At 40.1% G+C, this 12,093-nt stretch overlaps 1 protein-coding gene across 1 annotated transcript in view; it reads left to right on the forward strand.

Annotated features, from left to right (window-relative positions):
• The first annotated feature begins 8,229 nt into the window (after positions 1 to 8,229).
• KHDRBS3 (KH RNA binding domain containing, signal transduction associated 3) overlaps positions 8,230 to 12,093 on the forward strand; it is an 85,802-nt gene continuing 81,938 nt past the window's right edge. Inside the window, 1 exon segment of the mRNA XM_030445145.1 lies at positions 8,230 to 8,732. Within this exon segment, the coding sequence (XP_030301005.1) occupies positions 8,645 to 8,732 (88 nt within the window). The 5' untranslated portion in view covers positions 8,230 to 8,644.

The following is a 12,093-nucleotide window of genomic DNA, read 5'->3' on the forward strand; positions in this document are numbered from 1 at the left end:
CGAGATACCACCTTGTAACTGTACATCTAAAATGAGGCATTGTGACAGATGTTGTAATAACTCTCCAGACTATTTTATCTTAAATACAGAAATAAATATGTGGTTACTTAATGTAAATATTAGAAAACATATAATTATTGCAAGCAATTCAAGATTACTATTCTAATACAGTATCATATAGCAGAGTAGAAACTTTAAATTTCAGTTCATGTCTAATATAAAAAAAAAAACAACCTAAAAATTAAACCAGCTTTCCTGATATGGAAATAACCTGGTTTATTTATTGTCCAAAGCAAGAAATACTAAACTTAAAGAGATAACACTTATTTACCTTATTGTAAGTATTTACAGAAATTCATTTTAAGTAAGAAGTTATTTTATTTCCACATATAAGACCTAACCACAAGGATTAAAAATTTGCCAGATTTAAAGAGTGATTTCCTTGTAAGACCAAATTCATAAATATAGTAGTTGACACAACTTTGCCTTGCCAACATAGGTACTTCCTTCTTCCATTACTAATAATTATCACGATAGATGCATCTCAAATGTTTTTTTAAAACAAGGGGTTTGCATATACTGGCTACCTGCTTTGTGTTGTTACAAGATCAGGCAATGAGACCTGTATGTAACACTCATACCAACACTAGTGAGGTATTGATGGATGGCTTGAAACAGCCACTGCTTAATTAACTCTCTGATGTCAAATGTTTGGTTGTTCCTCTCTCTTAAATCTGCATCACAAAAGATACCAAAAACATAGAGTACTGAGTTGGTTGTACAACAACATAGTTGGTTGTAGGACAGATACCTGTTCATCCTCTTTCACCCATTGCCTACAGAATGTGCAGAAGGAGCAGACTCCTGTTTCTAAGCAAGATGAATGGGTTACAGGGCTTTAGTATTTCCCAACAGTTCCTTGAGGTCTCTACCACAGCTGCTGCTTTGCTTCAGAATCTCACTGCAGATGCGGACTTGAACGTCACTTAAAAGTTTTATTACTTCTGTGTGCACTTTGGTCTCATCATAGTCTTGAAAGTTTTCATGAGGTGTGTTCTAGCTCACTCTTATACAAGTAACTGGTGCAGGTCAACTACAATCCTCCACCTTCCAGTATTTTAGAAAAGATTTTTTTTCCCAAACTAAAATGGAAATGTTCCTGTTACCTTTATTCCCCCTTAACAGAAGCATTTTCTGAGACTGCTTCATGATTACTGTGTCTGAGTTACCTACGTTTAAAAGCAAATGCATTAAACTACCATCACCAAATGCCCTCTATTATGCAATGACTTTAGCTTACCTGAGCTCTCTAAGGATCTGAGCAGTCTGAACGATGATATTTTCTGATATCCTATCAGGAGAAAGGAAACTACCTAGAGTTTTCATCCAGAATAATGAAAGAAATGAGCCATGGTGTCATGGTTTCAGACCGTGGTAGATCAGAAAAGAAATATTGCAGAAAGTAGTGGTATGTAGAAGATATTAATGGAGTAGATTTCTTTCAGGGATAGGGCAGATAATATCCTTCATCCTGAAAAGGCACTCGTTCCACTAGGTAACAAGGAAAAAGGCAGGGGTATTTTCAAAGCTCAGATGTTCAGTAAACTCATACAAGAAGAAAGGAAAACAAATTATGATTCTGGATAGAGTTCTGCTTATTTTTAAAGAAAACGTCACCATACAAAGACATGTTTTGAGACACACCAAGGTCTTACTAAGAAAACTGATAAGTTATAACTGATGAGGTGTTGGTAGTTAGGAAAGACAGTGTGAAAAGCAGGCTTTTAATTGGACTCAATATAAGAGGAAAAAAAAGTAGTGACAAAAGTAACAAACAATTTCCCACTGGAAAAAAATTCCCTAAGAATAAAAAAGAATATTTATCTGCACACAAGACAATGTGCAAAAAGGAAGAAGACAGGTATAACAAAGATAAGCATGTACTGGATTTGGCATCACCCACGTTTAGAGCAATAAAAGAGGTGAGTGGGAGGACCAGATGCATCAAGGTCTGTAATACATCTCAGCTGTCCAGCACTTGAGAAGCCAGTCACAAAGTGCACGAAGCAAACCACCTCTCTAAAGATACAAGACAGGAAAATAGGAAAATAAGGAGCACACAGTTTTGCAAAAGCAAAATGCAGAGGAATTTACCTGTAGTACAACATTCATTTATAGCTACAGAACGGGATCAAGAAAGGAGTAAGAGAGACATACTTATATACAAACATGATGTCAGAGAAAAGGAATATACAAAAGAAGTCTTTTCACCATGATAATATTGATATGTTTTGCATCACTAGAATGATATAAAGTGAGTATTAGCAACTACTGTCAATATCTTGATTTTTAAAAAATAGATACACAAAGCCAATAGTGGGAGAGAGAGATGTAAAATCACTGCACCTTATTTAAAACAAAATTAGAAAATCATAGAATGAGATTTAATAAATGACTTTTAATCTTACAAAATACTTCAGAGCAGGGAAAATAAAGTTCCTCATGATGCCTACAGGCATATCACGTAATCAAGGTATATGTGTATGCAGTTCCAGGACTATGTGCACCATTACAACTGCCATTAGCAATAATTCCTCAAAGGAATAAATAAATCCTCTGGATCATGACATACATGAATATAATGAGAAAGGTGGTGAACTCATCACACTGTATCACTCCAATTACTGCACTAGAAACTGGAGAGACTGTTCTGATACATTGTGTTAGCTTTTAAGACCTAAAAAGAACAATAAGGTGGAATGCTAAAATTCGTCTGCTACAGATGATGTAACTCTTTTCTCTGCAGGTCTCATAGTACGTGCTAAGTGTTCTTAAATGGACACCAGTAGTTCAGGCCAGGCAGAGCGTAACCATCCACTTTTAGTTCTCTGAAAGATGGCAGTCCAAGAAAATATTATTTATTATTACTGTTGTACATGAGAATTTTAAAGAATGCATAATGATATACTAGAAGGACTGTTTGGAATTAGCCATAATTGATACTATAATGAAACAACAACAACAAAAAAGATTATGGAAAATTCTAATGTCACATGCAAAGGTACAAGGAGATGCAATCTAAAATTCAATTACACTTGATGGAAAACTGGTGTTAATAATTTTGTTATGGCTAGGAGTAGAGATACATCTGTTTCACCAGAGTTAGTGCTTAAAGCAAGTAAAAATATTTTCTTCTTACAAGAGGTGAAGAACATAATGATGATGATGACTAAGACTAGCAGAAATCTAGAGCAATTGAGGAGGAAAGGATGAAAATGGTACTGGGATCACAGTCAAAATTATTTCACAGATGATGTTTTCCATAATATGAAAGACTTAGTCATTTATTGGTTCCATAGTAGTATCTTAGATCATTCAAGGAAACACAGTGTAAGCCAATACATAACAAGGAGAAGAAAAGACCTTCATTAATGTAAAATTATGTTTATCAGAATGGTAGTTACATGTAGACACTATTATTGTGGGGATTTTTTAACCACACATATGGGTACAAAGGACTTCTCGAAACAAACCATAATCAGTTCACAGTCAACAAAAATCTTGATAAACCTTTGGCTATTTCAGTGCTGACTCTGTAACACAATATAAAAACTACAAATGTACAGCTTGAATGAGGCATATAGTTGTTTAAAAAAAATGAATAAATCCTTTGTACAGAACAGAATCCTGTCCAAATCTTCTCCTTCCTCAAGGCCACCTAGAGCCAGTTTCCCAAGACTAGGTTCAGGTGTCTTCTGAGAATCTCTGAGCAGGGAGACTCCAACCTGTGCCAGTGCTCAGCCATCCTTACAGTTAAAAAGTACAACCTGATGTTCAGAGGGAACCTCCTGCATTTCAGTTTGTACCCATTGCCTCTTGTCCTGTTACTGGGCAGCAATGAAAAGAGCCTGGCTCTGGCTTAATGGCAATCTCTTCAGGTACTTATATAAATTAGTAAGATCCCCTCTGAGACTTCTCCAGGCTGGACAGTCCCAGCTTTCTCAGCCTTTCCTCACAGGAGAGATGCACAGCATCTCCTTCAGCATCTCTGTTGCCTTTTGTTGCACTTTATCCAGTATGTTCATGTCTGTCTTGTTCTGGGGACAGGACAAACACCAGGACACCAGCTCCTTTCCTTCCAAGCTGCTTTTCAGCTGGATGGCCCCCAGCATCTGCTGCTGCCTGCTAGGTGCAAGACTTTCCACTTCCCCTGTCAGCCCATTTCTGAGAGTTAGTACCATAAAACAAGGTATACACCAAATGGGAGACTTGGATGCATACTTGCAGGAAGAAAGTATCTTGCATCAGGAAAAAAAAGTCTTTTATGAAAGTTCTTTGCCACTCTTTTCTGACACAGTAGGAACACATAGTACCAAAAGAAAAACCAAAAGAAAAACCAAACTTGTAAAAAAAGAAACAACCTTAACATAGCCAATTCTATGATTCTATGATTCTATGATTCTATGATTCTATGATAGCTGATAAGTTTCATTAGGGCTGAAAATAATCTAACCTTTGAACTATGGGCTAAAAGGTATGAAAGATGAAGACATGAATTTTTAGAAGAAAGCATCGAGATCTTTTGAAAACGATTCATGGCGGATGTTGTGATACGACAGTATAATCTTGTCTATTTTCTCATACTTTAATCCACATGTAACTATATAAAAAAGGAAATGGCCAAAGGAATTTTTAAGAAAAGGGTGCAATGGTAATTTCCATGTGCCTAATAGCAGTTGGCAAGTGATACACTGGAACACTAAGGAAGCCTACTTAGCAACATGCTGATCAGAATTGTGGTGAGTCACATCAAGGACATATTCACTAGATGTGGTATTTGTGACAAACTAGTTCCCAAAATAGATCCTGCTTCTATAGGTCTTCAGCTGTGTGCATTTTAATAAGCTGAAGTCTCAAATAAATAATGATTCTGTGACAGCCTGTTATGGTCTGAGCTTTAAGTCAGGACCCATTAAATCAGAGGCAGTAATTACATCACAGCCACATAAGGTTTGCCATGGTCAGCGGTGGCTTGATATGATCATACAATGAATGGAATAACACTGGTCATATGGAAAAACAATAATAAAAAAGTAGACAGCAATTTAGACAAAATTGGAAATCTTTGTGTACTTACAATATTAGGTATAAAGGCTTCATGGTGAAAACACTGCTTACTATGCTGACCCAGCAAATAAGGCAAATGTGACTTCAGTAAATTGCACAGAACCTACCAACCAGAGAGAGGATACAGCTCATTTTCATCCCCTTCACACACAGTCCTCAGACATCCCAGTGGCTGCATCAGAAGGTACAAGGAGTAAGTGAGTGAATCTGACTCCTGAGAGGGAAGGTACTAAGGTGTCCTAATGCTTCTATTGCATAGGTATTCGTTTTGACATCTGCAACTTTTGCATAAAAATTTGTAGGCACCCTGTCCAGTCAGACAGAAGGTGCTTTAGGAGAAGGGATGGATAATACTCTGACACCAGTTCTTGATTTATGTACACCTGCCAAATGAACCTCCTGAGACTACAACATGCATATAGACAGCAGAGCTGATGTATAAAAAGCTGTTTGGTTTTCTGTTGCAGAGCAGGGATAAATACATACAAATCATCATTGGATCCATGACTTTTAAACATTTGTGAATACTAAAGCTAATGATTACTGGGCACTTCTTTGGTCAAGCTGTTTTGCAAGCTTTGTAAAGGTTTCAGTAAAAAGAAAGTAATCCTTATGAAGCTGGTGCTTCTTGCCTTTTCTGGACAGAAAGAACTGTGCTAAGTGGGCTTTTTCCAGGTACCCACATCACAGGCTGCTTTCTATGGCCTGAGTCTCATGATTTCCCATCCTTTCTGTCCTCTTGTTTTATTACGTCCTAGTGAATTTCACTGGATAAAACAATATTCTGCACTTGTTATGTGCAGGTTTGAGTTTGAACAGCAGAGTAAAATGTGAATAATTTTATAATTCCTATATTATTACAAACCTAGTGAGAAACAAGTTTTCAGACATCAAATCATTCTTTCTCTACTGTAAACCAGAGGGAATTAGTATAATTTGGGAAGAAATACTGTGGTTTCTTGAAACATCAAATGTTTATTTAATCAGGTACTAAGTTCAATATTACTCTTTCCTAGAAAGGTACATTGGATTTTGCACCATTTCTAATAATAAAGCTACCTTTCTATCCGAGGTCCTGTATGCTGCAGAACAACTTTAAACACATTTTTGGCTTTACTGGCAAAGACAGGGATTATTGTGCTCCAGGTCATTCCATAAAGATTACACTCCTACATATTGGTCTGTGTCAAAGTTGCAGTTGCTTGTGTCTGCCTGTTTTACAACAGATGGCTCTATTTCAGAAGTTTTATATAAAACATGTATATAAAAGACTGAAATAAAACATTTATTGTAATCCAACTTCTCCCAGTTGCTTGTTTGTTTTAGTTGCATTCAGCAAGCTTGAGGTCATGCAGGAGAATTTTTCAAACATAACTTTTAAAATTTGTTTCTTATAGTCCTGAGTCAAGATTTATTTGGAATAGCTGTAGAGAGAAGGTATATGAAGTGTATTTCATATTGCAACATATCAGACAATAGTTTATGAGATATTCTAGTCTGTAAAGTACAACAAGAAATAAGATACCTTTATATACAGTCTTTTGGTTTCAAGGGTGAAAAAACACATGTAATTCTGAGAAGGGAGCCTTCACCTCTGCTTCCAAGATTTAAGTGAGTGATGTCTCATGCTAGTTTTTTCTTTTCAAAGCTTTTTTTCTATCCATCTCGCCAGGATATGACTAAGATGCATTGCATAACTTTTTTTTTTTTTTTTTTTTTTTTTTTTTTTTTTGGTGTGAAATATCAAAGAAAATGTGTGATTGTTTGATTCACAGAGATAAGAATATTTTCAGTACTCTTTTAACTGTATCTTACCACCCAAATTTTCTTACTGGCTTTTGCTGGTTTAAAACCAACAGTCAGAGAGAGGAAAGTGTTACTTCAGCATTATGGTTTTGGCTTCAGTGATTTAATAATTTTCCTCCGTTTTACCCTTGTGCTTTGCTTCAGAAAATAGCTGGTCTCTCTTCCTTTGGGCTTTTGCCACCAAAGATTCATTGATGAAACACCTAAGGTCTAATGAGGAAACTATGTAAAGCCTCAAAGCTAAAGATCAAAGTGAATAATGACCTAATATACCAAGTGTATCCACTGCAAAAATAGGAAAATAGGCTTGAGCCTATTAAACTTGGCTTCTCCTTCTTGTAAAATATGCTGCTACTGAATCACAAACCCACTTACGATGGCCCATCAGTGTAATTCAGTGGAAATAAGATTTTCTGGCTGGTATTTATGAAGTGCTTTGTATTACTGGCGGCATAAGTACAAAACGCTAGATTAATAGAGTACCGCTCTTCGGAAGGGGGGGTGGGAGGGGAAAGAAGTTAAAACTGCAGTATTATTCCTTCAAAAACAAATCTCGCCTTTCTTCGCTTCCCCTCCCCTACAGACTTTGAGGGGGGGTCAGCGGCATCCCTGAGCCCCTCTCACACCCCTGTTGCCTCAGGGGGCGGTCGGGGGAGAGCGGCCGGCGAGGCGGGACGCCCCGGGAGGCTCCTTTCTCCCTTCTCCTTTCGCCCCTTGCCCCGCTACCGCTCCCCTTCAGGGCGCTCCCGCCGGCCGAACCCCCCCGGATAGATGACGGGACGGTCGTGTCTTGAGGAGCCCGCGATCTGCCGGAGGGAAACAAGCACCGGCTTCCCTCCCAGGAGAGAGCCCGCTGGCGGCTCTACCCCAGGAGAGGATCTGCTGTGAGTTCTGAGGAGACACCGCGCTTCCAGGGGACCTCGGACCCTCCCTGTGAGGAGCCGCGGGGCAGCCGCTACGTCAGCGCCTCACCCACCCGCACCCATCCCACCTCCAGCTCTGCCCCGGCAGTCGGCTGCGGGGCGGGGAGAAGAGCAGCGACCAATCGAAAGCTGCGGCCCGTCCTGATTGACAGCTCACACCACCCAATAGGAGGAGGCATTGGAGTAGGCGGGGAGACACTGAAGGGCGCTCCGCGATCACCGCCCATGGGGAGGGGTCTGGGGTGGGGCAGTGGCTGGGGGCGGAGCTCGCTGTGCAAGGGGCGTGGCTTGTGCTCTATTGGGGGCGTGGCCTCAGCGAGGGTATTTAAACCTGGCGCGGCGGGGCTCGCCCGGTCAGTCGGCGCAGCGCCGGTCCTGGTGCGGGTTGGTGCTGCGCGCCCGCAGCCTCGCGTTCTCCACTTTTCTGCTTCGCGCGTGTGTGCGGGAGGCCGGGAGCCCGTCCCGCCTGGGTCGGCGGCTCCCGGGGTGCATCTCTTCTTCCTTCCCTTTCCCCCCGCCCCGTACGCTTCCGCAGAGGGATTTCTCCTCTCTCCTTGTCCGTTGTGGGGGGCGTCCCCCCAGTCCGCGCCCCTTCCCTCCCCGCTCCCGACCGGGGTCTTGCGGCGCTTCCCTCTGGATGCGTCCCCGCAGCCCCGGGCGGGAGGCGGCCAGGGGGAAGCGCTGCCTCAGAGGATTTACAGCCGTCTGGAACTCGGACCCGTGTCGCTGCCTCCCCTTTCAGCGCGGGGACACCCGGCGCCCCAGCTCCGCTCCGGGCCGCCGCCGCCATGGACGAGAAGTACCTGCCTGAGCTGATGGCGGAGAAGGATTCCCTGGACCCGTCCTTCACCCACGCCCTGCGGCTGGTCAACCAAGGTGAGGGTCGGCAGGAGCGAAGCGGGACCGCTTTGTCCCGCCGGGGATGGGCTGGGTGAGGGACGAGCCGGAGTTAGTGACGGCCGCCGAGGATGCTCGGTGAGGGATTTATTCTTCGTTTCGCCTAGCTTAGTGGTTGGGGTTTTTTGTGTGTTCAGCCTGCCAATGCTTACCGGCTCCGTTCTCCCTCCCTTTGCTTGGATGCGGGGAGGAGTCGGGGGCTTCTGCCCAGCATCGGCGGCCGCTGCTCGGGCAGTGCCCTCCCTTTCCCCGGCGCTGCCCTGCGGCTCCTCCAACAGGCAGAGCATCTCCCTCAAAAAGCAACAAACACTGCCCTGCCTTCCCAGTTTTTTCACCTTTCATAGGTGTTTTTTTGAGAAAAGCGAAGGCATGATCGCTCGCGGCTTGAGTCTTAAATTATTCCAAGTTGAATTGCTGCGTGGAACAGCTTGGGTCGTCTGTGCTCTGCTTGGGCAGATTAAAAAGTCGATTAAACCCTCTGAAGGTTCTGCCCTTTTATTCTGCCACTGTTTTCCTGAACAATAAATAGCCTATTGTTTATTAACGTGTGAGCCTTTTTACAAAGGAGGCGATAACCTATGTCCTTTCCTAGGAACTTTTGGCTCTGTAACTAAAATATTAAGGCATCACCAATCCAACTTGGTGAATGGTTTCAAAAACACAAAAGCCTATTTTTGTTTTGCAATGACATAACAGTAGATGATAAGCGAGCCCTACTCCTCCGTCTGACATATCGGTTATGCTTCAAAGTGCTAGCTCTTTGTTTCAATGATACTGTGCTAAATAGAAAAATAATTGTGTGCTTTACAATATGATTTAGTGTAAATTTGGAAATGTTGTATAATTGTTGTGTGACTTCTGAGTACAGTTCTGGAGACAAACACTTGACACAGTGCTTGAGATGGTCAAGTGAAGTAAGTTATAAACTGCTTTTCAGATAAAACTGAATGAGAGCTGAAATTATTTCACCTTCAGTTAAAGTGATTACAAGCCGTGTTGATGCACTTGACTTCTTGTAACAGGAATAGGTCTAGATCAGTGTGTTATCTTCTATTGCATTGTTGTAGTTTTTATGTAATGGACTGCAAATGCCCATCTCTAAGTCAGGAGAGTCAATTATTGTCTGAAATATTCTGGAGTTATGGGTAGCTGTCACAGTTTAAGCCGTGGAATGCATATGCCCTATAATTTACAGCTGCATGTCCTTGGATGGTTGGCATTTTGCATATTTTATAAAAATACTACTGTTGATAGTGGCAGAAGGAGAATTATGTTAACAAACTGATATATGTCTTGTTTGCTGTAAAGAAACTTGTTAAAAGTTAGCTTGATGGCTGAGAATTTAAGGCTGAAAACAAGTGGAATTCCCTTCCAGCTAGTGAAGGAAGAATGTCTTTTGCATATGTATATTGTTTTATGAAGTTACAGATGTATGTAATTTACTGTTTTGCAAACAGCATTTATGGGACTTGATACAACTGCATGGCTGTTACTAAAATTGTGACTTTTTGGGACTATTATATTTTTCTGAGGTTCTCATAGAAATGAGAAATTAGAGGACAGACAAGTTTCTGCCTGCATTTGCAATGTAATACTTGGATTTGTGTGACTATTTTCAACTGATAAAATATATCATCAGTGAAAACATAAATGTAGATGGATGTGGATCCAATGTTTTTATTCAAGTATGCCTGTAGGGTTTTATTTGCTTTGAAAGGAAGTCTTGCACTGAATCTTTTGCATGTTACAGATAGGTAGAAAAACTAAGAACTGGTTAGCTGTCATTAACAATGTAAAATTTTCCAATATGTATGTAAAACAGATATTTTAAGCATCTGTAGATTCATAAAAAACCCAAGTAAGGTGAAATGACTGTATGATACATGTGGGACATCTATGACTAAAGGAAGAGGTGTTTTACTAAACCATTATGTCATGATGCTAACTTCATCAGTAACAGTCTTTCTAACTAATTACTCTGTGTGGTTAAATGAAGGCAATTATTAGTGGGAATGGGTATCTAATAGTTCTGGCATATACTTTACGTGTCAGGTCCACTGAACTCTTTCTGTGATAGTTTAGTGAGCAGGCAAGTGAAATGGTTTGTATAATGTTTTTTAAACTAGTCTTGTTTAGCTTTTCAAAATTGAATGAAATGTGTTTCACAGTTTGGTTTCTTTCAGGTATGTGTAAGAATGTCTTAGCAAAGGTTTTAAGTGCTTAAAATAACCAGCTTTATTATGTAATAGCATTTTGATGTCTTACTGGTACTACACTTACTATGTGTTTTTACTTAAATACTGTAGATCAGCCAACTTTCTTTAAAACTCAGGACTGATTTGTGAGAATTCAGTGGTTGAATTAGCAAATCCTAAGATGCTGAAAGAACTGAAGTGTGTGTGCTGTGTAGACAAGAGAACCAAATTGCTCACACATTTCTAGCAATGTTGAAATTTGGTTTCTAGGGAAAGGTTCTGTGTCTAGACTTCCAAAATCTGTTAATTACAGTTCTCAAATGGAAGTGGACGTATTTGCATACTATGCTTATAATTACAAGTTATAATTTGGGTACACACAAATTACATAGTTTTAAATTATACAGGGGGAAAAAAGTGGAGATTTAAGTGCTTGCTGAGCTCCAGAGTAGCTTCTTGAAAAAGAATAATATAGAGATAACTGAGATGTTTAAAAAACGCTTTCTTGGGCAGTATTATTTATTTAGATTTCAAAATTCGGAGATGACAACATTTCCTCTTGCTCTAACAAAACCTTGTTTTAAACATTTTGAAAGCATTAAATCAAAGATCACTATCCTTCATTGTACTGCATAGTGCATGGAAGTGCTGATATTACTTGTTGAGAAAATTGCTTGAGTATTTGACAGCTTGTCTCTTTGAGACACAAGTATCAGACCTATTGCTTAAATTTTTCTTTAATCAGTCATTGAAAGAAGCTGCTGAAATTTTTGAACATTAAGAGTCTTTTGCAGGAGACTAGACTATATCCTTTGCTTGAGTTAAGGTGATTTACTTGTATACTGGAACATTAAGCCTTCCTGAGAATGGTATTTTTTACTTGTAACCCTTTAAATATGTTACAGATTGGAAGTAGATTTTGCATGTGTTGTAAGGTGACCATGCTAACAGGACTAATTTGCAGCTGGCACGAGGCAGTGGGAACTGGACTATTATGCCCAATTATTATCTTAAGTTCCGTAATTGAAGAACCTTGACAGATGAGATTCTGTGAAATGGCAAGAGCTGAGTACATGTGCATTTGTATTCTTCCTATGTACAACTTTTTGCTCATTTTCTATGCAAAATCAGAGAAACATTTTTGC

This window comes from Calypte anna, chromosome 2 (assembly GCF_003957555.1).
Source record: "Calypte anna isolate BGI_N300 chromosome 2, bCalAnn1_v1.p, whole genome shotgun sequence".
Lineage (NCBI taxonomy): Eukaryota > Metazoa > Chordata > Aves > Apodiformes > Trochilidae > Calypte > Calypte anna.